This window comes from Uranotaenia lowii, chromosome 2 (assembly GCF_029784155.1).
Source record: "Uranotaenia lowii strain MFRU-FL chromosome 2, ASM2978415v1, whole genome shotgun sequence".
Taxonomy (NCBI): domain Eukaryota; kingdom Metazoa; phylum Arthropoda; class Insecta; order Diptera; family Culicidae; genus Uranotaenia; species Uranotaenia lowii.
The window spans coordinates 142,420,650-142,444,092 of record NC_073692.1 but is presented as its reverse complement, the minus strand read 5'-3'; the positions used below and the strand labels follow the sequence as shown (position 1 = coordinate 142,444,092).

Here is a 23,443-nt window from a genome sequence, read left to right as displayed (position 1 = left end):
GCACACCCAGATCAGAAATAACTACCATTCAACCACCAACCGAAATAATCGAATAAAAATAGCCAAACTGTGTGCTACTGCTGTGTACATACCACACACCGGATGGATGGCGATCTGATTGACATCGCACGGTGGAGCTAGAGAGTTGATTAAACAATCAATTTCTTAAAAAAAACGGACGTCTGTCATAGGGATTTTGATCAGTGCTAGAATTTGTCCCGAGGTTTGTCCAATTTTCCTGAATATTTCAAATTTGTTCAAAATACACTAAACTTGGAAAATTTTACAGAAAATTGACTGTTTTTGGACTAAGGCAATTTTCGACAAAACCTTAAAAATGACAAAAATGACAAAAATGACAAAAATGACAAAAATGACAAAAATGACAAAAATGACAAAAATGACAAAAATGACAAAAATGACAAAAATGACAAAAATGACAAAAATGACAAAAATGACAAAAATGACAAAAATGACAAAAATGACAAAAATGACAAAAATGACAAAAATGACAAAAATGACAAAAATGACAAAAATGACAAAAATGACAAAAATGACAAAAATGACAAAAATGACAAAAATGACAAAAATGACAAAAATGACAAAAATGACAAAAATGACAAAAATGACAAAAATGACAAAAATGACAAAAATGACAAAAATGACAAAAATGACAAAAATGACAAAAAATGACAAATTATGTCAAAAATTTATTAAGAAAGTTTATTACTCAATTTTTCAATTAAATTATATTTGATGCTGATTTAACTTCAGTGTGTTTTGATGCACTTTTTATGATTTCATTACAAAATTGAAATTGTTATAAGCTTTTGAAAAATAGTTCAAAAAATCCTTTACATCATAAAAATATTTTTTTTCAATTTTTAAGCAATTTTCTTAAAACCATTTTGATGAAATTTTCCCCACTATGCACACACCCCTCGGGCTGTTTGCCCAAAACATACACACGAGCCCGAATAATCTTTCGGAGTAATGAGTCTATCGTTCGATCCACATGCACTTTGGCGCATGCAGAGGACTCGTCCGTTTGCCGTTGTTTCGCCCGAATTCCCTAAACAGCTGGAACGTTGTTTTCGAGTGGGTGGATGGCCGACTGACTGCTTAGAGAAGAAATAACGTCACCGGGAATGGGGAGATGATGTGGGCTTGGTTTGACTCTGGCTGGGTGCCCGTGGCTTGCTGTGTGCTTGTTGCCCATTGATATTGATGGTGATGATGATGGCGCGGTGGCATGTTTTCGATTTTTCCAATTTCACAAGCCATTGGGTACGATTTCACATGTAATTTTGATTTATGTTCGCGAGTTGCTGCTGCTATACTTACTTGTTCTGGTGCTTGTGTTTTTTTGTGTTGATCACGAGAGTTGAACATTTTTGGCATACCCAGTGCTGTTCGATAACGGTGACAAGATTTATATATTGTTTCTGTAGTTTTGAGAATTGAGGTAAAGCTTTGAGAAATAGGAATTCAATTACATAACATTCCTTAAAATTACTCAGATTTTTACAGTAAATCTTGTATATAAATCTTGAAAACCATTTACAATTAAGAGTTCTACAATTCTACATCGGAAATTGTTCAACTTTCGAAGTTTTTAACAACATTTCACCTTAACCTCTGTAGCCACCACCTCATCGCAGTTCATACTTAAAATTTTTGTAAGTTATAAAATGACTGATTTTATTGTTTTTCTGGTACAATTGAACGGAATAAATATTTTTCACTTCACAGGGAAACCTATACTGGGGATAAGAAGATAAAAGATATTCAAATATAAAATCTGAGATTTTTTTCTACATGAGGTCCAGAATAAAGTTTAATTATTCACCTGAAAACTTTCTCTGAACAAAAAGCTTCTAATTGTAAACGAAAAAATATTTTAATTGAAGCTCAGACTAAAGGGTGATACGGTCAAAATTTGGTCAATATCAACTTGACGTATTTTTTTCAATTTTGCATTTAAAAAACCTGAACACCCCTCATTTTGAAGGTGAGTGTGTGTGTAGAATGTTGCTCCTATTTTGATTTTGGATTTCACTCTTCAGTTGTCAAAATGCCGTCCAAGGAAGAAGAGCAGCGTATCAAAGTTTTGCTCGCGCATTGCGAAAATCCGTGCTACTCGCACGCAAAGCTGGCAAAAACGCTAAAAGTTGCCAAATCAACCGTTACAAATGTAATTAAAATGTTTGGGGAACGTTTGTCGTCAGCCAGGAAGTCTGGATCGGGGGGAAATCGAAAACCGGAAGCCACTGAGACGACAAAGAGAGTTGCCGGTAGTTTCAAGCAAAACCCTAACCTCTCTCTCCGAGATGCCGCAAATAAGCTGGGTGTATCGTCTACAACAGTGCATCGAGCCAAAAAACGAGCCGGACTGTCGACTTACAAGAAGGTAGTGACTCCAAATCGCGATGATAAACAAAATACGACGGCCAAAGCGCGATCCCGGAGGCTGTACACGACGATGCTGACGAAGTTTGACTGCGTGGTAATGGACGACGAAACCTACGTCAAAGCCGACTTCAAGCAGCTTCCGGGACAGGAGTTTTATACGGAAGAAGGAAAGGGAAAGGTAGCAGATATTTTCAAGCACATGAAACTGACAAAGTTCGCGAAGAAATATCTGGTTTGGCAAGCAATCTGTACCTGTGGCTTTAAAAGCAGCATTTTTATAGCTTCCGGGACTGACAACCCAGAAATTTACATGAAAGAGTGTTTGAATAAACGTCTGCTGCCTTCCTGAAGAAACACGGTTGTTCCGTACTGTTTTGGCCGGATTTGGCATCTTGCCATTACGGTAAAAAGGCCATGGAGTGGTACGCCGCCAAAAACGTGCAGGTGGATCCCAAGGACAAGAATCCTCCCAACACGCCAGAGCTCCGCCCAATTGAGAAATACTGGGCTATTGTCCAGCGGAACCTAAAGAAGACCAAAAAAACTGCTAAAAACGAGCAGCAGTTCAAAGCAAATTGGCTTTCTGCGAAAAAGAAGGTAGACAAGGTGGCTGTACAAAATCTGATGGCAGGGGTTAAGCGTAAGGCCCGGCAATTCGGATTTGGGAAAGCGGAAGGCTAACTGAATATTTTTCCTAAATTTTATACTTATTAAACTTGAAAAAGAAATTTAATTTGATTTTTTAAATAAACGATTTCACCGATCTACACGTGTTTTCCCTTGACCAAGTTTTGACCATAGCACCCTTTACTTGAAACAAAAATGCTACCCAGCCAACAATTTGGTATCTAGGTATATCAAAAGATATACGTACCTCTATGTCACTAATCATCGTATATGACGTTAGAAAAACGCTTATACCTACCAAAAGTGGAGGCGATATACATACAAGTTTGCATGATTTTCTGATTTACGACTTCGACAAAATCATCTACGATAATATTGCGATGATTGATTTACTTTGGTAGTTTATGTAGCATTGGTGGTATGTAGTACGTTACATTAAACGGATCGTTGTATACACAGTTAGGATTCCGAGATGTTTGACAGTCACAATCAACCTTTATGAGATGTGTGTTGTACTCTTGTACGACTTGAAGCAATGCGACGATCGATTGGCGTTCAAAGTCATTCTCTATGCGAGGTACGTTGCAGTCTTATACAATGTTCAGATATTTGAACTTTGATTGACAATTTAAGTCACGCTTTATGCGAAGTGTGTTGCAGTCTTATACGGTGTTCAGAGATTTGAACATCGATTGACAACTTAAGTCGCATTATATAGGAGGTGAATTGAACTCTTATACGATGTGAGGAAATTTGACGATCGTTTCGATAATAGGATCACACCTTATACGAGGTTGGTTATAATCTAGTACGATTTGAGCTGTAGAACGATTTATTTATGTAGCATGTTATCTCTCATGTTGAGAATGAAATACGATTCCAAAAGCTACTGCCAAATGGGGTTGTTATCAGTTTTTATTTCATAATTAAACAATAAAGACTTAAATATATTAAATAGTTTTTAGTTGACAAAATTATAAATCCACTGACACTGCCTCCAGTCTCGACAACATACCATCAAATTTGATTTCTCTACAATAAAATCCTGCTCCCGCACCCAATCCGACATTTGCAATGTATGCAAAGGCTTCTTCTGCCGATATCTGTCAAAATATGTTTGCTGTTTGAGGGAGGAAATATTCCTGACTGGAATCGTCAAACCATTCAAAGTTATCCCAGGGGACTTTCATTTTTACCAGCAAGCGTAGTTTCTTTTATTTATTTGAAAACCTTAGAAAGAAAAATAAACATTAAGATAAAAGATTTCAAAGTATTTTTTGTTTTAAATTACCTTTTTAGAAACGATTTACCGAACCGAACCGATTACCTCGGTACTTCTGTTTTAGAATCCAGTTGAATCTAGCAGAAAACTGAAACAAAGAACAACATTTAATGAAAATCATGAGTACACCAACTTCTTTCTTACATAATCCACTACTTTTCCGACAGAACCATCTGCCAAGGAATTGAAATTTTTCCATCTGATGTCATCACTAATATGACCAAAGTTTTCACAACTCTCAATGTTTAAAAGTTGAGAATAGCTAGTTCGCGTTACGAATGGTACCACCGAGCGATGTTGATGATGCCGGATTCGGTCAGAATTGTTTGTGTTGGTCAGAGAATTTTTGATGACCGCAAGTCTTGGGTGTGCTTGATGTTTATTACAATTTTCGTGCTTTTCCATCTTCCATTGAAGCTTCCTCTGTCACTTCCGCGGGATTTTACCAAGTCGTCATCATCAGCATAACTCTTCGAAAGAGAAGTTCTATTTATAATACGTTATTAATAACTACGTTGTGTGTTTTCACTTACCTTAAATTAATCTTGGCTACTGAAATCGGCTCGTAGGGAGTCACACACTCAGCCCAATATGCAGCTCCGGCGAAACCTCGAGAAGACAAAAAAAAACTGCTCAGTTTTGGTCGGTGTTGCTGTTTTGTTTTCAAGCATATTCGCGCCTGGCCGACAGTTACACGAAACGTTAAAGTTACTCATTTTAATTATAAATCTTAACCGAAATTGATTTACCCTTTATGTGGTGTTGGATAATATTTAATCAAAATCAATCATATCAAGCATATTCTGTACTATTTTTTAATGATTCTGTTTGTCGTCAATAACGATTTCGACACAGAAGAAATTCATGTGCGAGTAAAATGTATCCTAAGAATTTTTCAGCGATTATTATAAGATTTTATTTGACATCGATCGTACTATGTAGGACTTGATCCAGCATATCGTAACTATATCGTATTTCATTCGGTTTTAACATCTTCTACGATGAATATACGATATGGACGAATGCTAAGTGTACAGATTTACGAATCCGATTTGAGTTGCATCCATATACAAGTTTGCTGATGATTTCTTTTACGATTTCATGTTGGCTGGGTATCGAATGTCCAAATGTGGAAGCTTCTAAGAACTCGTAAAGGCTGAACTATTATTTTTATGATCCGTTATTTTCGAGAAATAAAAATAGCTTCGAATAGTTTAACTTTTGACTAAACTTTAACTTTCAGTGAAATTTCATTTCAATGAAATATTTTTTAAAATTCATGATTTTACCGCGGAATTCTTTCCATTGAGAATGATGAAAAGTGGAGCAAAATTATTAAAAATTAACAATTATCTACATGTTATCATTTTACTTAACCTTCCAAAGTCGTTCGGGTCAATATGACCCGAAGCGCACATTCAAATCATCATAACTCTTCGAGAAAAAATCGCAAAAATTTGATTTTAAAAACCTTTCTGGGGAATCACGAAATACACAACCTGTAGTACCATGCAAGTTCCTGTGACCACCGGAAGTGCTCCCTCAAAAAAATCCGTAATTAGGCTGTTCGGGTCTATATGACCCGAGAGTTTGCGTAAGTTCCCCTGGCCGCAAATATTGACCGATTTAGATGAATTTTAATTCATTGTATAGATAATTTATTCTAGTTTCTCAATATTGAAGAAATAAGTCGAAATATTTTATGAGATCACCAGTAGCTGATTCGAAATGAAAAATGTCCCGAAAAAGAGCTCTTTTTAGAATACTTATAACTTGTGACAGAATCCAAATATTGCGCTGATTTTATAATTTTTGTCAAGAATAAATCTATCCATGGATGTATAAATTTTTGGTGGTCCAAAGGAAGTTTTGGCCGCTATCCCGGAACTTCCGGTAGAAAAAATTCTTACTTAAAAAAAGTCACAAAATTTTGGCTTTGCATTGCTGTATCTCGCTTACCAATGGAGCGATTCTCATAAGTCAAATTTTAATTTTTTTTCGTTAACTTCATTATTATTTTTGTAGAACATAGTTGGTTCCTCAAAAATCTCAGTTGTTCAGTATATAGAAATGAAACTCACATCTTTTTTGTCATTTTTCAAACTCCCCCTCGTGTCGGAGGGTTTACGGGATTTTGTTAGCGTGATTTCTCTAAAATTTGAACTCAAATTGGTCACTTTTTATATACCTAGAGATTCATTAGAATCTCCTCTTTCGATTGACATACTTTTTGTGTGGTGTTTTGAAAATTTGTAGCAACGTTTTTCGAATTTTCTGAAAGCTGTCAGATTTCAACCAGTTTGGCCCACATTTTCAGCAGGTTTGTGTACAAATCTCGCACCCCTCACGTAGCCGCGGGAGAAACAAATCCTTTAGCTCTCTTTTTGTCGCTCACCAAATCTACCACCCAACCCAGCAGCAGGAGGAACTGCCGTCTCGCCGCGTGGTTTGTTGATTGATTGTGCTGATGCTGATAACGAAATGAATGTTTTATTGTTGTTGGTATTGCTTGAATCTTTTTTTATATTTTATATTACAAATATTTTAATGGATGGGCAACATTTCTAAAGTTCACGTCCATGATTCCAGATTCAGATTCAGAATGCAGATTGCAGATTTGAGATTTCAGATTTTAGATTTCAGATTTCAGATTTCAGATTTCAGATTCAGATTCAGATTCAGATTTCAGATTCAGATTTCAGATTCAGATTTCAGATTCAGATCTGAAATCTGAAATCTGAATCTGAATCTGAATCTGAAATCTGAAATCTGAACCTGAATCGGAAATCTGAATCTGAAATCTGAAATCTGAATCTGAAATCTGAATCTGAATCTGAATCTGAAATCTGAAATCTGAAATCTGAAATCTAAAATCTGAAATCTCAAATCTGCAATCTGCATTCTGAATCTGAATCTGGAATCATGGACGTGAACTTTAGAAATGTTGCCCATCCATTAAAATATTTGTAATATAAAATATAAAAAAAGATTCAAGCAATACCAACAACAATAAAACATTCATTTCGTTATCAGCATCAGCACAATCAATCAACAAACCACGCGGCGAGACGGCAGTTCCTCCTGCTGCTGGGTTGGGTGGTAGATTTGGTGAGCGACAAAAAGAGAGCTAAAGGATTTGTTTCTCCCGCGGCTACGTGAGGGGTGCGAGATTTGTACACCAACCTGATGAAAATGTGGGCCAAACTGGTTGAAATCTGACAGCTTTCAGAAAATTCGAAAAACGTTGCTACAAATTTTCAAAACACCACACAAAAAGTATGTCAATCGAAAGAGGAGATTCTAATGAATCTCTAGGTATATAAAAAGTGACCAATTTGAGTTCAAATTTTAGAGAAATCAGGCTAACAAAATCCCGTAAACCCTCCGACACGAGGGGGAGTTTGAAAAATGACAAAAAAGATGTGAGTTTCATTTCTATATACTGAACAACTGAGATTTTTGAGGAACCAACTATGTTCTACAAAAATAATAATGAAGTTAACGAAAAAAAATTAAAATTTGAATTATGAGAATCGCTCCATTGGTAAGCGAGATACAGCAATGCAAAGCCAAAATTCTGTGACTTTTTTTAAGTAAGAATTTTTTCTACCGGAAGTTCCAGGATAGCGGCCAAAACTTCCTTTGGACCACCAAAAATTTATACATCCATGGATAGATTTATTCTTGACAAAAATTATAAAATCAGCGCAATATTTGGATTCTGTCACAAGTTATAAGTATTCTAAAAAGAGCTCTTTTTAGGGACTTTTTTCATTTCGATCAGCTACTGGTGATCTCATAGAATATATTGACTTTTTTTTCGATATTGAGAAACTAGAATAAATTATCTATACAATGAATTAAAATTCATCTAAATCGGTCAATATTTGCGGCCAGTAGAACGTACGTAAACTACAGGTCAAATTTATCTAAAATAGATTTGTACGGAAATTTTGCGAACGGCTTTGGAAGGTTAATAATACTTAATCACGGTTAATAACCGATTTGATCTTAAATTTATGTTTGAACTCGGATTTTACTTTTTTTCAAATTCAGTGTTATTTCTTATGTATCCTGTTCCTGTGGACTGATTATAATGTCCGAAGCTTTAAATTCTGGTATGATTCGAAATATCGATATTTTATTCTTCGAAAATATTTATTTAAATTTTGTAAACGAGATTGCTTTCAATTTGTTCTAAAGAAAATTTATTGTTTTGAATATTATTTCTTGCTAAGTTTGAACTTTGAAAAACCCCCCATGAACAGGTCCTTCGCACGAGCCTGAAAGGAACAGAGGGTTTTTATTTTAAGTAAGCATGAGGTTCTAAAAGAAGCAAATAAGTATTAGACAGGGGATATATGTAGAAAGCCGGATCTAATTAAAATACTTGAGAAATTTGGGTTTACGTCTTTATTCGTTACTGCCTTGAAAAGATCTGACAAGAATCCAATTATTACTTGCTAGCCTAATTATTTATTACTAAATCCTAACTCCTACATATATTACAACAGATCAACTAAGAGCAAGTTCACTGGTGTTGGGAAAAAGTGGTAGAAATTTTGACATTTTGAGAATTTCGCCATGCAAAAATGATTTCAAGATCCTTGGGCGTTGTATTTTTTTACAACACTGTTTCTATTTCAGCCGTAGGTGATAGAAAAATTGCTATTTTTGCATCACAGCATGCAAAAATACAACACTTGTTGTAAAAAAACTAAAAGTCAGCAGATCTTGAAAATGTTTTTGCATGGGAAAATTTTCAAAATGTGCCGTAAGTGTCAAAATTTCTACCACTTTTTCCCAACACCAGTGAACTTGCTCTAACTGGTCGCAGTGATAGGTACCAAACAGAAGAAAAAAAAGAGTCCTTCACCTTCACTATATAGTGTTCTTATTTTCAATTCCCTTAAATTCACCGTCAACGTTAACTGGCCAATTTAAAATATGTATCTGTTTCCAACCGCCCCACAATTGTCGGAGAACTTATGCACCACAAAATTTCTTGGCCATAAAAAATTACTACCTACTTTTTTCGAGAAACAGTTACCCAGTTACCCGAAAATGGAGGTCTGCTGCTGAGAGCAGTTTTACGATCGCCACTATTTCGGATTTCCGCTTCAGTTCTTCAGCAACAGCAGCAGCAGCCAAAACGATTTAAACATCCAACAACATAACAACAACAACAACAACAACAGTCCCTCGAAGCAATCAGCTAGGAAGGTTCTTGTTCCTTATTTTAGAAGGAAAAAAGCTCCCTCAGACCGAAGACCGTGACTGAACGCTACCGGATCAAGATTAATTCGTTACAGACGATTAAAGCCAAACCATGACCAGGCACATTTCCGGCGAAAACTCGCTCCATTACACGAAACGAAGCTCTGAACAGACCAGGAAGTGTACCCCGGTAGCCATAACTTCTTCATTTTCGGTTTCCGACTTACCGTTTTTCTACCGCTTTTCTTTTCTTTCCGCAGGAGTCAAACTGTACGAGGGCGAGAAGTACGTCATCAGCGAGGAAAAGCTCAATGCCTACACCTGGCAGCTGAATTTGACGGTGAAAAACCTCCAGAAGGGCGACTTCGGGGCGTACGTGTGTTCCAGCATCAACGCACTCGGGAAGTCGGACTCCCGGATCCGGTTGCAGGGTAAGTTTTGGGGGACAACCTTTTTCCTGATAACGATTTTAAAATTGAGATTTGTGCTGGCTAATGTTGTTTAGCTTCGCTCTGTCGAGAACAAGGTGAACGTTTCGTTTGGACAGATTTATATGGGTCTTAATGCGGTGGAGTTTAACGAGCAATCAACAAGTGAAAACCAGACTCTGGAAATTTTGTGATTTGAGGAACTTAAGGCTGTGTTTTCATAGAATAATTCAAATGATCTGAAATCTATGTGGTTTCTCTTGGATTCAATGCAGTTGAGAATAATACCAACCAAGAAGAAATAAATGAGTAGTTAAAACAGTTCCAACTCAACCCCTTAGGTCTGAATCAGGTATGAGATCAGGATCTGGATTAAAATCAGGACTGAAAGAAGGATAATCAGCGTCAGGTATTAATTAAACTGAAGGTTATATTTTGGATTGGAATCAGGCTTAGGATAAGGAACAAGATCAGAATCTAGGCCAGGATTTGAATCAAGACTACAATTGGGATCAGGCAAGGCCATGCGAACGGGGGGGTTTTAGGGGTTTAACCCCCCTCCCTCCCCCGCCATGAAGATTATTTCAATTCAATTTTCCAGTACAAAAAAAATGAATTTACAGGGAAATCACTTGATCCCAAAAGGTGTTTAAAAATAAGTGTTAACAAACATGTCAGAAAATTGGCTCGCCTCCGGCAGAATTTCATCTTAAATCACTCTATAGGACTAAGACATTTCATTTGACGACTGTATATTGCGTTGACTAAGCTAATCAATTATAGATTTCGATTTGCAATTCAGTTATCCTTTTGTATTGAAACTAATATCTTGAAACACAAAAACCTTAACTCGTGTTTGGAACGGGTTTTTACTGAGAAGACTAACTAAAATTTGAAACCAACCATTGAACTTCAAAATTCATTCAAAGAATACAAATTCTAAGTTTCACAAGTTTCTAACCATGTGACAGGTGTTGAACACTCACGATAGTCAACAGATTTAGTAATATGAATAACCAGTGTCGATGACTCTATAACATCACTCTGATTCTAAAAAAAAGGGTAAAAGTAATCCCAAATTTTATACTGGTATGAAATATTTCTCAAGAAACCAATTTCAGCCTCAATTGTATTTCGTGTTTCTCATTCTTCTGAATCCTTCACTCTAAATTCAAAATCGTTTTGATAATTTACTCAAGGCCAAGGTTGCCAAAATCACAGAATAATCTGTATTATCACAGAATTTTGAGCAAAATTTCGAAACAGAATCTTTGTCATAGATAACAGATATTTTTAAATTTTCACTGAATTCACAGATTTTTAAAAGATTGTAGAGATTTCCAAAATTATAAATTTTTACTTTATTCTACTAACACTTATTGATAAAAATATGAAAACAAGGTAATGTGAATTGATTTTTTTTTTATTTTGAACTGTTAGAAGTTTCCACATGATGAAGTTTTTACATGATTACCCAATGAATTTGAAAGTATGGAGAAAATGGTCACAGAATTTCAGGTTCAAATCACATAATTCGAGATTTTTTTTTGTCAAAAACACAGATTTTTTTTCGGCAACCTTGCTCAACGCCTCAAGTTTCTTATTTTTCCTAGGTACAAAGAATTTAAAAACTTGATTTGATTAATTTGAGTGCCTTGAGTCCAAATATGCATTTAGTTTTTTGTCTAACAGCTTTTGGAAACACTTGAAAATAATTGAAAACCATTCAACAAATTTATTTTTCAACAAAACTTCAAAAGTTAAAAAAAGGCTTCAAATCAATCATCCAGTTTCATTTAGATCACAAGTAGTTTTCGTTTCGGCGGAAAAAGTTTTATCAGTCTTCTATTTGTTCACTTTATTTTTTATATACTACTTTTATCTTGAAACCTGGCAAAATACGGACATTTTATTTTAAAATTGTCATCCAAAATCCGGGCAATACCCGAGCGAATTTTTTCAAAATCTACTTATCAAAAATCAAGCAAAAATAACTTTTATTTTTTTTTCTGCTTCTGCTGATTAAGATTTTGATTCTCGTTTTAGGTTTTCATAAAACTTTTCATGAGTATATTTATTTTTGTTTAATTTTATTCATAATTTTCACATAAATTTGATTATTTTGATGGCCAAACTTTTTTAATTTTTTAAAATTTATTTTATAAAGTTTCTCAAAGCTTTTTAGTTCTGAATTTTTGTGTTCTGAAGAATCGAAAAACGTTATTCCAACTTTTGTTTTTTGGGACCCAATATTTCAATTGACGGCTACAAAATATTTCGAAATTCATTATTTTAATGTTCATCAGATTCTTATTGATCATTCCGGAAATCACCCATTTCCCAACCTTTATTTCGACAAAAGAAGTTGCCAATGATGAATTGAATATGTTGTTTTATAAATATATGAAGTTATTAATAACGAGAGTTATCATTGATTAGTTTTAAAAAGGAACTTTTTAAGCCTGATAACTGGAAGAACTTGGATATAAAAAATGATTTTATATCTAAATTTGATCAGTAGAACTCTAGAAATAATAGGAAAACTAGGAACAAGATATGTTTAAAATCGAGATCAGAATCCGGTGCAGGAACAGATTAAGAACTTATATCAGAATAAGGATCTGCATCATGATCGCGATTGAGATCAAGTGCACGATGAGAATAAGGATAAGGATCAGGTACAAGTAGTGTTAAGGAGCTGGAAAAGAAAAAAAATCAGAATCAAAATACAATTTCAGGATCTAAGGTCCTGATTCTGATCCTTAATGTGATTCTGAATCTGAAGTTCATTCTGGTTCTGAAATTGATTTGAATCGTTATCGTCATATAAATGTTTTTTTCAGATTTTGATCCTGATCCAGATCTTAATTTTGATTTTATTATTAATTTTGATCGCGATTCTGATTCTAATACTGACCTGGTTTCAGATCTTGTGACAAATACTGAACATAATATGATTCCTGTTCAGATCCAGATTCTTGATCCTGATTCTGATCCCTTTTCTCATACTTAACCTGATCTTTATTGTGATACAGACTCTAAAACTGGTACAAATGCAGACTCAGATCCCAATCATGATTCTGATCTTATATAAGGATCACGTTAAGCATCAGAGAAAGGATCAAGATCAGTAGTCTTTAATCTAGATCTTTATCAAGATCAGTAACAGGATCTGAATCAGTATGAGGATTTTTATAAAGGTCAGGATCATAATCAAGAAAAGTACCGGAATCACCTTCAGGATCAGAAAGCAGGTTGAAATGAGGATCAGAACAAAGGACTGATTTGGGATGAAGATCCTGGCAAAAGTAAGTTTTAAGAAAATGGACAAGATCAAGATCTGAAGCAGTACTAGGATCGAAATCGTGATGAGGATCAGAATCAGGATGAGGAGCAGAATCAAGGAGATCTAAAATAAAGCGCTGCATAAAATGCTTCTGTTTACCCTACATTCTCTTTTTAACAATATTGTGGTGTAAAAAAAAGGTTTCGATAGTGAACCTGTCGTGAAGCTACGCTTGAGCCAATCGACTATCCAGGAGTGATTTTAAATTAAGCGAGAATGTTTCAGACTCTTCATTTACAAGTTGAAAAATCATTAAAAAAATCTTTTCAAATCAACTGCATAAAAGGATTTTTTCAAAAGAGAATCCAGCGTTGTCTTGAATTTATACTACGTTTTCTTGTTTCGTACATCTATGTGAGTCTTAAAATTTATAACCCTAGACAACTTTTTGTATCGAGTGCTTAATTTTTTTTCTCAATTAATCATGAACTTTAATTATCATAACTTCGAACACCAAATGCAAATTCAGTGTGTCGTGGAAGCTTATTTTTCTTCCACTATAGATCACACAAAGCTGGTCGCAGAGGATCTTGTCATTCAAAGAAAAAAAAAGTTATTTTATCACGCCCATCATTTCTTGGTTCTGCCAAAACATTTAGAATGCCTGTTATTTGCCGTCAAAATTGTATTTAAAATATTATATATCTTGAAAACGTCGCTTGGAGAATGTTGAAAAATGTTGAAGCATTTTTCACAGCTCATTGTAGATATATGACTTGTTACATATCTTTACTTAAAATAATTTAAATAAATTTTAATTAAGGTTTAAAAAAAATTACCCCTTTTTTTTGAACATTTCTCTTTTTTCAAATTTTTTTTCCAGTTCCAGCCATTCCGTTTGCTCGATTTAAACTCAATTCTACGGATCTCAACTTAAATAAGCAATAAATTGGCATCAATCAATCCCAGTAAACATTTTTGTAGGTTTATTTCTCAACAACTTTTTTATACGATCCTTAAACATTATAAAATCATCGCATATAACTCGGAAAACAGCATTTACCTACCAAAGTTCAGGCAAAATACATACATTTTTTTAGTATTTGGCCTAAACAATAAGAATTATACAGATTGGGCGAAATTCAACACCTTATTCGTACATTCTGAAAGCATGGGAGAGAGCGCAAGTTTTGCTCTCAATGCATGAAAACCGTTGCTTGAGACAATATTTGCTGCTTCTCTCATTGAAATTTTTTTCCAAATCAACCATCTGATCTTTTGCAATCTGGTTGAACTCAGCGATGCCACATTTAAATCGGTATTTTCAAGTCCGAAAACATCGGTATTCGTTATGAAAATTTCAAATCGGTGTAAATACCAATTTTTTTGGAACTTTTAAAACCATTTTTATTGAAATAATATTGAAAAATGGCAATTTGGCTGATATCGCGATTTAAAACATGATATTATTTGGTAAAAAGACAGTCCACTGCGACTTTATTGAGTTACTCACTCTAAACACTATTATCATTCAATATTTTCATACTGAATACTACACAGGGGAACAGAATTTATGGTGCTGATTTTTAATCAATTTATTATTCTACATTAATGGATGCAGATCTTGCCTGAATGTTCTTGTTCAGTAATGCAACGCTGAGAAAAAAAAATTTCCACATTTTTTATCTTGGCTCATTTAACATTTTTGTTGAAGACTGCGAAACGATTGATATACATAGATTTCTTTTTAAATATCAAAAATTCAATTTTCTCTGAAATTTCGTCATATTTCCGTTTTTGCGGTGTAGAAAAAAAAAATGAAAAAATCAAAACTTCCATAGCTTTTTTCTTTGAAATTAAAATTACTCGTGGTCTCTGGGAATGTTGATTGTTGTGTGAGACTCTTTATTTTTAAAATATTTGTTATGTTTCAGAGCTTTACCAAAACAGCGCACAAATTTTAAATTTCTTTTATCAGTTTTAAAAAGTTATCTAAAAACCTAGGAGTTTTTTTTTATTTTGTGAACTTGTGCTATTTATCATAAGCGTGAATACTCCCTAATCTACCATGTTATTTGATAATCAAAACTGATAATCTCAAAAGAGTTGACATAGTAGACAAAGATGCTTTCGAACACTCTGAGACTTGCTAGCTAAATAGGCACTAGAATTATTGTGAATTTTAATTAAAAAAAAATATAAACGTGAACTGGCAACAAAACACAGACTTCCGACAATCTAGTACTTCACTTTTCTTTGTCGGAAGTCCAGACTTCCGAAGTAAAATTTAGTGCTAGCGCTTACATATTGGTTCAAGAAAAAAAAACAAAACGGAAGTTATAGTTGTATGTACATATTTCGATAAAAAAAATCTGTCAGAACGAAATTTTAAAAAATCGGTAGGTTTTGCTTAAAATCGGTATTCGTTATATACCGATTCTTGGATAAAAATTTGCCTAAAAATTGGTATGAATACCGAAAAATCGGTAGGTGTGGCATCTATGGTTGCACTGCTTATCGCAGAGAGAACAACAAGGTTGTTTTCTCACTTGAATGCGTCCGGAAGAACTAATTTGCAAACATGCCGGAGTTTTATCACATCCGATTTTTACCGATTTTAATCAACCATTTTTACTTCTTTTTTTTTTTTTTTTGGTTCGATATAGTCGTTTTACCATCTTCATGGCATTCGCGACTTTATTAACGTTCCAGTTGGCGGACAAATATTGAAAAACTTATCCTGTACAACTGTGTTCGATATTTACTCTTGGGCTCGAACTCGCGGACATCGGCTCAGGAAGCAACAGACTTGCCAACTGAGCTATATCACAAGCCCAACCATTTTAACGATCGTTTACTTATGTGGTAGGAATTGCGATTCGCATTAACATTGTTAACGGTTTGAGCTAGCATTTTTAATTCGATTTTTTGCTTGCTAGAATCTTACATACATCTTACATGAAAACTTTTTTATCAACTTTTCATTAATTCCTATGTTTTGTTTGACTGAATCAAACTAATCAACATAGCCAAAAAAAGTATTGCGTATGTTATACACATTCAAAAAATTCTCCACGACTCGATGGATAAACATATATTTTCAATAAAACTTTCCTCAGATGCCTCCATAACTTTCTTCAAAAACATACACAAATTTAAATAAGTTCTAAATTATCAAGTGAGAAAACATACATTGCATTGAGGGTAACAAGTTGACAACAATATGACAAAAAATGCTATACAAGTGACATTTTATGAGGCCCTAAGATCCAAAGAATTATACTTTAGTTTTAAAGGCCTCATATGGGTTAAGCAAATGGTAAAATGGTAAAGTAACGATTCATACCTTCAAACTTTCGACAAAGCAATAAATTATTTCAAATTATTATTTAATCAAAAATCCTTTGGTTTTTAAAAGAATTTTTTTTCACCGTTTTATGAAAAATAACAACTGCAATTTATCAAAAATCTTGATTCCTTATTTAAAAAAAAATCAAGTACACAGCTTGTTCCAGGAATTTTTAAAAAAATTGATAAAAAATAACGAATATGGTCTTTTATTTTTGAATATAGAAATTCATAACTTTCTGGCAAGATTCGATTTCCGAATTTTTTTTTCATATTTGATTGAATATGAGCATGCTTATTATTTGTGTGAGTTTTAATTTTTGTTTTGAAAATTAGGTATAGACTAATTTTGAATTGTGATCTGAATGACTGAAGTAAGTGAATTGTTTTTCGAAAATCTTTATTGTTGAATACTGTTTTATTTTTATTTCTATTTTCTCCATTAAGGCCGGAACAATTTTGAAATACTTCTTTTGTCACTTGGAGCTATAACATCACGAAGGGGGGGGTTGATAAAAAATAATCCAAATTTTCAATAAATTGGAACAAATTGGATAAGATAATACTATTCCAAATCTCTTCAATTTGACTTTCGCTCTTTCAATTGTTTGAGTTTTCGAAAACCTTATCAAATTTTTTAATTAAAAACTTTGAACTTAGTAATTTTTTCGTGGAAAAATATTGGAAAATGAGCCTGTGACGGAGCACTTTCGAGGATGCCTTTTAGAAAACAGGATTTGCGGTGGACACTGTATCTCAGCACAGAATCATCTGAAGTCAAAAAATCAGAGCAAAACATTTTTAATAGAAGTTTTTCTGGACCCCAACGTTTTTATTTAACTTAAAAAAAATTTTATGAAATTTTTGTGGCTGTTTGAAGTAAAAACTACGATTTTTCACGAAAAAATCCGCCATTTTTTACCTGTAAAATCTCCTCAAAGTAAAAAAAAATAAAAAAGAAAAACGTTGGGGTCTGGTATTTTACATGTAGAAAATATGTTCCAAATTTGAAAAGAATCGGATAAGTAGTTTTCAAATGACGATGTCCACGGACTTTAAAAATGTGCTTTTGAGAAAAACGCGTTTGAAGTTTCTGCTCTTGCTTTCTTGCAGTATTAGATAGGAGGAGATAAAGGCCTATAATTTCTACAGTTTTGCTCCAATTGACTTGAAAATTTGACACAACATTCTTGAAATGTTTTACAATAAGAAATTAAAAAAATAAAAAATCGATTTTTTTAATGTGTTAAACCCTACCCCCCCCCCCCCCTTTAAACAAAAAAGTCTTCATTGTTGTTTTCAATTTGTAGAATATTCAAATTCTAAAGAATAAATTTTGAATTTCAATATTTCCTTCGAACACTTCAGATTTTGCTCGACAGTACTGAATTTTGTTTAAGAACACTGATATCAACTTATGGTGTTATTTCAAATTTTAAATCTCAATCAGTACAAATTTTCTATTCGTTTTTGGATTTTTAACTGAGATTTTCCAATTCAAATTTTGAATTTTAAATACTTGCTTTTTAAAATTTAATTATGCAAAGTCATTTGAGATTTGCACTCTGAGTTATATTTTTGCGGTTCACAAGTTTATATAAGCAAAAATAAAGTTTATTTTTAGAATAAATAATCTAGATTTTTTCGTTTAAAATTGATACAGATATACAGATATACTTAAATTTGAGATACCAGTTTTTCAATAGAAACTTACTATCGAGGGGAAAAATAGTTAAACATTTCTTTATTTATACTTTTTAATGTTCTAGAAGTCAAGAAAACCAAAACTAGAAAATTGGAATTACAACACCAAAAGGATCCTCCTGAAACAAGATATCAATCAGTTTCATTGAAATTTTAATTCAGGGGCCCATTCAGAAAAAAAAACATTGCAAAATTTTCCCCGTATTTAAGTGGGCTTATCAAATCAAGACATTTTTCTTCAAAATAAAATCAGGACATTTTTTAGCAATAAATCCAAGCAGAATCCAGTGATGAGTTAAAGAAAATTCAAGGAGAAAGTGAGGAAATACACCTTCAGTAGCTTTCATATCGTTTTTGAAACTCCCAAGAACAATAATTTAGATCCAAACTGAGCACAATTTGAATTTTCTGTTTTTTTTAATGTGACTTTTTTAACAATATTCTGACAATCGTTGATTGTTTAACTTGTTCACTTTACTTCGAAAATCTTTGCATGTCAACTGTCAGATGAACTGTCTCTTCACGCCAGTGTCGCCAATGTTGCTGGTTGTTCGGCGACAGATACAGTTCCAAGAAAAAAAATTAAACTTTCACATAAAATAACCCATTGCTTCTAAATGCTTTAATTTGATCTGGAGAGGTGTTTGTTTGTGTGTCTCATTCTAAGTAATTTAAAAATTCTCTCATATCAAACCAAATTTAGCCTTTTTGAAACTTTTGAAACTTTCAAACATTTAAAACAGTCTCCAGATATTTTGACTTCGGACTTAGTCAATGATGATTATCTGCAAAAAATCATTTTGATCAAAGTTCCACCAATTGACGGTACTTAAAATCCTTAAAACATTATAATTCTTATAAATAGCTAAAATTTCAAGATTTTCAAGGTTCTCAAAACCTTAAAGATTTTCATAATTCTAATGATCCTCAAGATCAAGTATGCAACTTTCACATTGCTAAATTCAACGTTCCATATTCAAAATTCAAGCATCAATTCCCACTTAAGTGAGGCGTCACCGGGAATTCCTGTTCCGCTTCTAAATTGTTCGGCAAATTCCAACGGTAACCGCAAATCAAATCCATTAGCAAACGTGATGTTCTCCTTATTCACACGCCGGCATTCACTGGGGCTAGCTAGCTAGCTGCTGGTGATAATAAAATTAATTACATGCAAATTTGATCTAACAATTTCATTATCCCTATTCCACACCGCACCCGCACAGAACTTCGGCTGCCACCGAAACCGACGACGACGCCCACCCCTTACGTGCCACCGACGCCGAAACAACCGCGCCGGAAGCAGCACCACCAGGGCAGCCACGGAAAGGGAAGTCACGACAGCAACAGTGGATCCAAGGGGGGCGGGGCCAACAACGGCGGGATGGGCGGCTTCAACCGGGACTCCTACATCATCAATCACATCCAGGAGAACGATCTGCTCGGTGGATTTGGGCCCTCGGATGGTAAGTATCCAGCAGATCCAATCCAATCCAATCCACCCACAACCTGGGAATCCATTTGTAAATTTGGATGCCATCGTTTGCCGGATGTGGTTCGCAGGGCAAAAAAGTGGTTCCAGTGGTTTTGACTTTTTGATACCGAGACGGATTAGATGACGGGCGGGCTTGATTTGGGATTAGGATAGAGCACGGGGTTGATTTCAACGCTTTACGAAGGACGGTTCAGGGGAATAAATAAGTGAAATCAAAGTTGAATCGCTGGAGATAATCTTATATACAGACTTGTTGCTATGTAGTCAGCAAGAAAACGTTGATTTCTTTAGAAACATAGCACAATTGGCATGTTTTACTATTGTTTTAAAGACTTTTGGAGGCATTGATTCAAAATTAGAAAGTTTGTTATAACTATGTTCTTCATAAATGTGTTCCAAATATTGACATGACTCCATTAAATTGTTACTTGCAAGGAAGAAATAATAACTTTCATGGTAATTTACACAATATTGATGATCCAATTCTGATTTTTTTTTGAATTTTTGGAATCCCTTGAATCCAAATGCGTATGTGTCCACATATAAAAATTAAGAAAATCTCCTGATGTTTTAAAATGTGTTAAAAGGGCACATAGTTTTTGATATAAAGGTCAGTTTAAAATTTCGAAGAAATTTTTCTAACAATTTTAATTTTTAATTTTTTTTTCAACATATGCTTTGCATGCGAGTTAAATTATATTCCAAAATATTGACTTTATAGAGTCAATCAATATTAACCGTTAAACAGTAAATGTCAAAAATGAGTTTGTTTACGATTTCAAACATTGGGGTCTCAAATGGATCCTTGGAGTAGCAAAAGAACCCAAGTTAATTTAAAGGTGAATAAACTCTCAGGGGCCGTTCAACAATGCCCAAGTTCTAATGAGAGCTTGTCTTGATTTGGTTCAACAAATATGAAAAACTTACATATTCGCCTCAAACTTAAAAAATTGGATTCTTCTTTGAACGATTTTTCATAAATGCTTTTGAAACTACAATTTGCATTGAGCTTACGAGAAAAGTTTGAGTTTATGAGTCTCAATGTTTTTTTTTTATCTGAATTTAGTTCAACCGAAGCAGAAGTTCTTTCATTTTATCACCCTTGAATTTAAACTCTTGTAAACTGTTTGTTGAATCTAAATGTCTTACTCCAAGACTAATTGATTATAAGCAAAAGCATGAACAACTGGACAATTTTTAGCTCTTATAATAGAAATAATATGATAAGCTTTTCACAAATGAAAAAAGAATAAACATTTTATTTTTGAAAACTGTTTTGCGATAAAAATTCGAGCTATTTGGAACTTATAACTGATTTTATAAGGTGAGGAATGACTCCAGAGAGAGAGAATCAAAAAATTTGTCCAATTAGGTTTTTGAACATATAAAGAAGTAAATTTGAAAAGGCTACAGACTAAAACATAGTTTTATTATGTAATAAACTGCTTACTTTAAGAACTTTCATAGATCACGGAGAACCATGCGCGGGTTATGACCACGATCCCTCCCCCCTCTCCAAAATGAAAAAAATCCGTTAAAAATTACACGAAAACGCTCGAACTTCATTTTCAAAATTTTAAATACCATGAGAAAGTTCCCCAAATATATTGGAGTCAAATTTACATTTGAGTTGATCAATTTTTCAATCGGCGCTTCAGAAGCGTAGGACATCTACTGACAGTGTTACTTTCTTATCTTTCTTTTAACATTGTTACTATCATGTAATGTACAACTCCTATAACCCAATTTTTTTTTTGCAGAGAAATGCTTTGTTTTGTTTCTTTAATTCTGCGATTACGTTATCGTTAAGGAAACATTTTCTTTCAAAACTTCATAACTTTATAGGCTAAATAACTTAATAATAATACTTTTTCGGTTGCATGCATAATTGATTTTTTGTCGTTTTTCCAAATCCCGCCTCAAGACGTGTTTTATATCTCTTCTTTTCTGTCCACCATAGAATTTTTTTTTTTTTACTCTTAAAGAAAAACCAAAAAAGTGGTAAGTTTAAGACCTAATTGTCAACAGATATTTAAGATCAGAAAGCACATGAACCAAGAATTTCTGACGTGACCAAAATGATTATTTTTCCAAAAATATCTGCATTTCCAGTATATTTATATTTTTAGCATTTCGTAAATGTAGCCTTTGACAACTCATTGTCAAACAGTTGCTATTAGTACGGATTGTTAGGTACATGTGTTTTGAAACATTCTGCGCACATTGTAAGTTGAAAAAATTATTGGTTTTGGTTTTATGCGGACTTTAGAAAACCCCATTTAGAATCGGGATTGGTTTCAAAAGGGTTAATAAAATTTTATTTTGGTTTTCTTTCCCATAAAGTAGGTATAAAATTAGCTCTAGCTCACATTTTTCAATATTTCGTCAGAAATTGTCTACCACCTCAAGATTTGGTGCAATGGCTCGTAAAATTTTAAAATTGAGCAATTTTTACTAAAATCAGTTGATAAACTAATAAACCTACATAACAAATAAATACTGACTATAAATCTATTAATAAAACTTTATTTCATGTAAGATCCACATTTTTCCTAGATTTTAATATTTCATGCTTTAGAATAAGGTTGACAGATTTTTTTCCGATCGTGTCCGGGCTGGACTAAATTGATGGTCTTAACTCTCTACTGCGTATGGATTCTTATCAATATAGTATTTTTAAATTTGAGGTTATACCTAGTATTGAAAAACATTTCAAACTTTATTAATGCCTCAAAAATTAGGTAAGCAAACCCAAGACCCAAAACGAAGTACTTAAGCCGACAAACTGGTCTGATTCTAGCAGCAAAAATTTGAAATAATTGAGAAAGATTTCTCACTGTCGATAGAAGCTAGTTAGCTAGACTTCAGTTTATTCATCAAATACCGTAAATTTTCAGATAACTATCTACTTGTTGCAAAATATGTCATTTCTTTGATGAGGATTTTGTTACTGTAAACTGTATCCGAAACGAAAGTTCTGAATGATGAGTGTTGCAAAATATAACATTCAGATTCTTCCCGTAGCGTTGCATTATTGGAATTGTTTGGTTTATATATTTTTGTCTTTTTTCACTTTTACACTAATTTATCAGTTGGAAAAACATTTTTTCATCAAATTCAATTTATTAACCAGATTTGAGAAAAAAAATTAAGATTAAGCCGTCAAGGTAGAACTACTGATCATACTGACATGACAATTAGAAGAAAAATTAGACTGGCGTTTGCCAGTCTTAGGTTTGCAATATCGACGGAAGGTGGTGTCAGTATTGCGAACCTTCAAAATTTGACAAAAAAAAAATGCCCTGTAGGAAAAATGTACCTGTTTAGCCCGGTTTTATGTATTGCCTTTTTCTTTTTAAGTTGGGTGGCACTTCCTAACTGGGATAATATTTCTTCAAATCTATTGATGCGCACTCTGGAATCGATATTGCGTAATGTTTTAAAAATTATCCAACAAACCAAATCGAGTGTCCAGTCAGTATGGTCAGTGGTAGAACTATAATTTTCATTTCTAAATCTGATTAATTTTTCCAATTAAGATCGTGTTAATTTGTATTAATTTAGTACATTTTACTGGCTTCGGGAATTCCCGGGATTTTTTAGGCGTTTCCCGGGATTCGGGAATTCCCGAATTTTTCTAATTCCCG

The 23,443-nt window shown here is 33.7% G+C and overlaps 1 protein-coding gene across 1 annotated transcript in view; it reads left to right on the top strand.

Annotated features, from left to right (window-relative positions):
* The window catches only part of LOC129750034 (protein amalgam-like), a 134,918-nt gene that overhangs the window by 50,407 nt on the left and 61,068 nt on the right, over nucleotides 1-23,443 (top strand). The window contains exons 7-8 of the mRNA XM_055745220.1: nucleotides 9,799-9,969; nucleotides 19,528-19,767. Of these exons, the coding sequence (XP_055601195.1) occupies nucleotides 9,799-9,969; nucleotides 19,528-19,767 (411 nt within the window). The remainder of the gene's footprint in view (nucleotides 1-9,798; nucleotides 9,970-19,527; nucleotides 19,768-23,443) is intronic.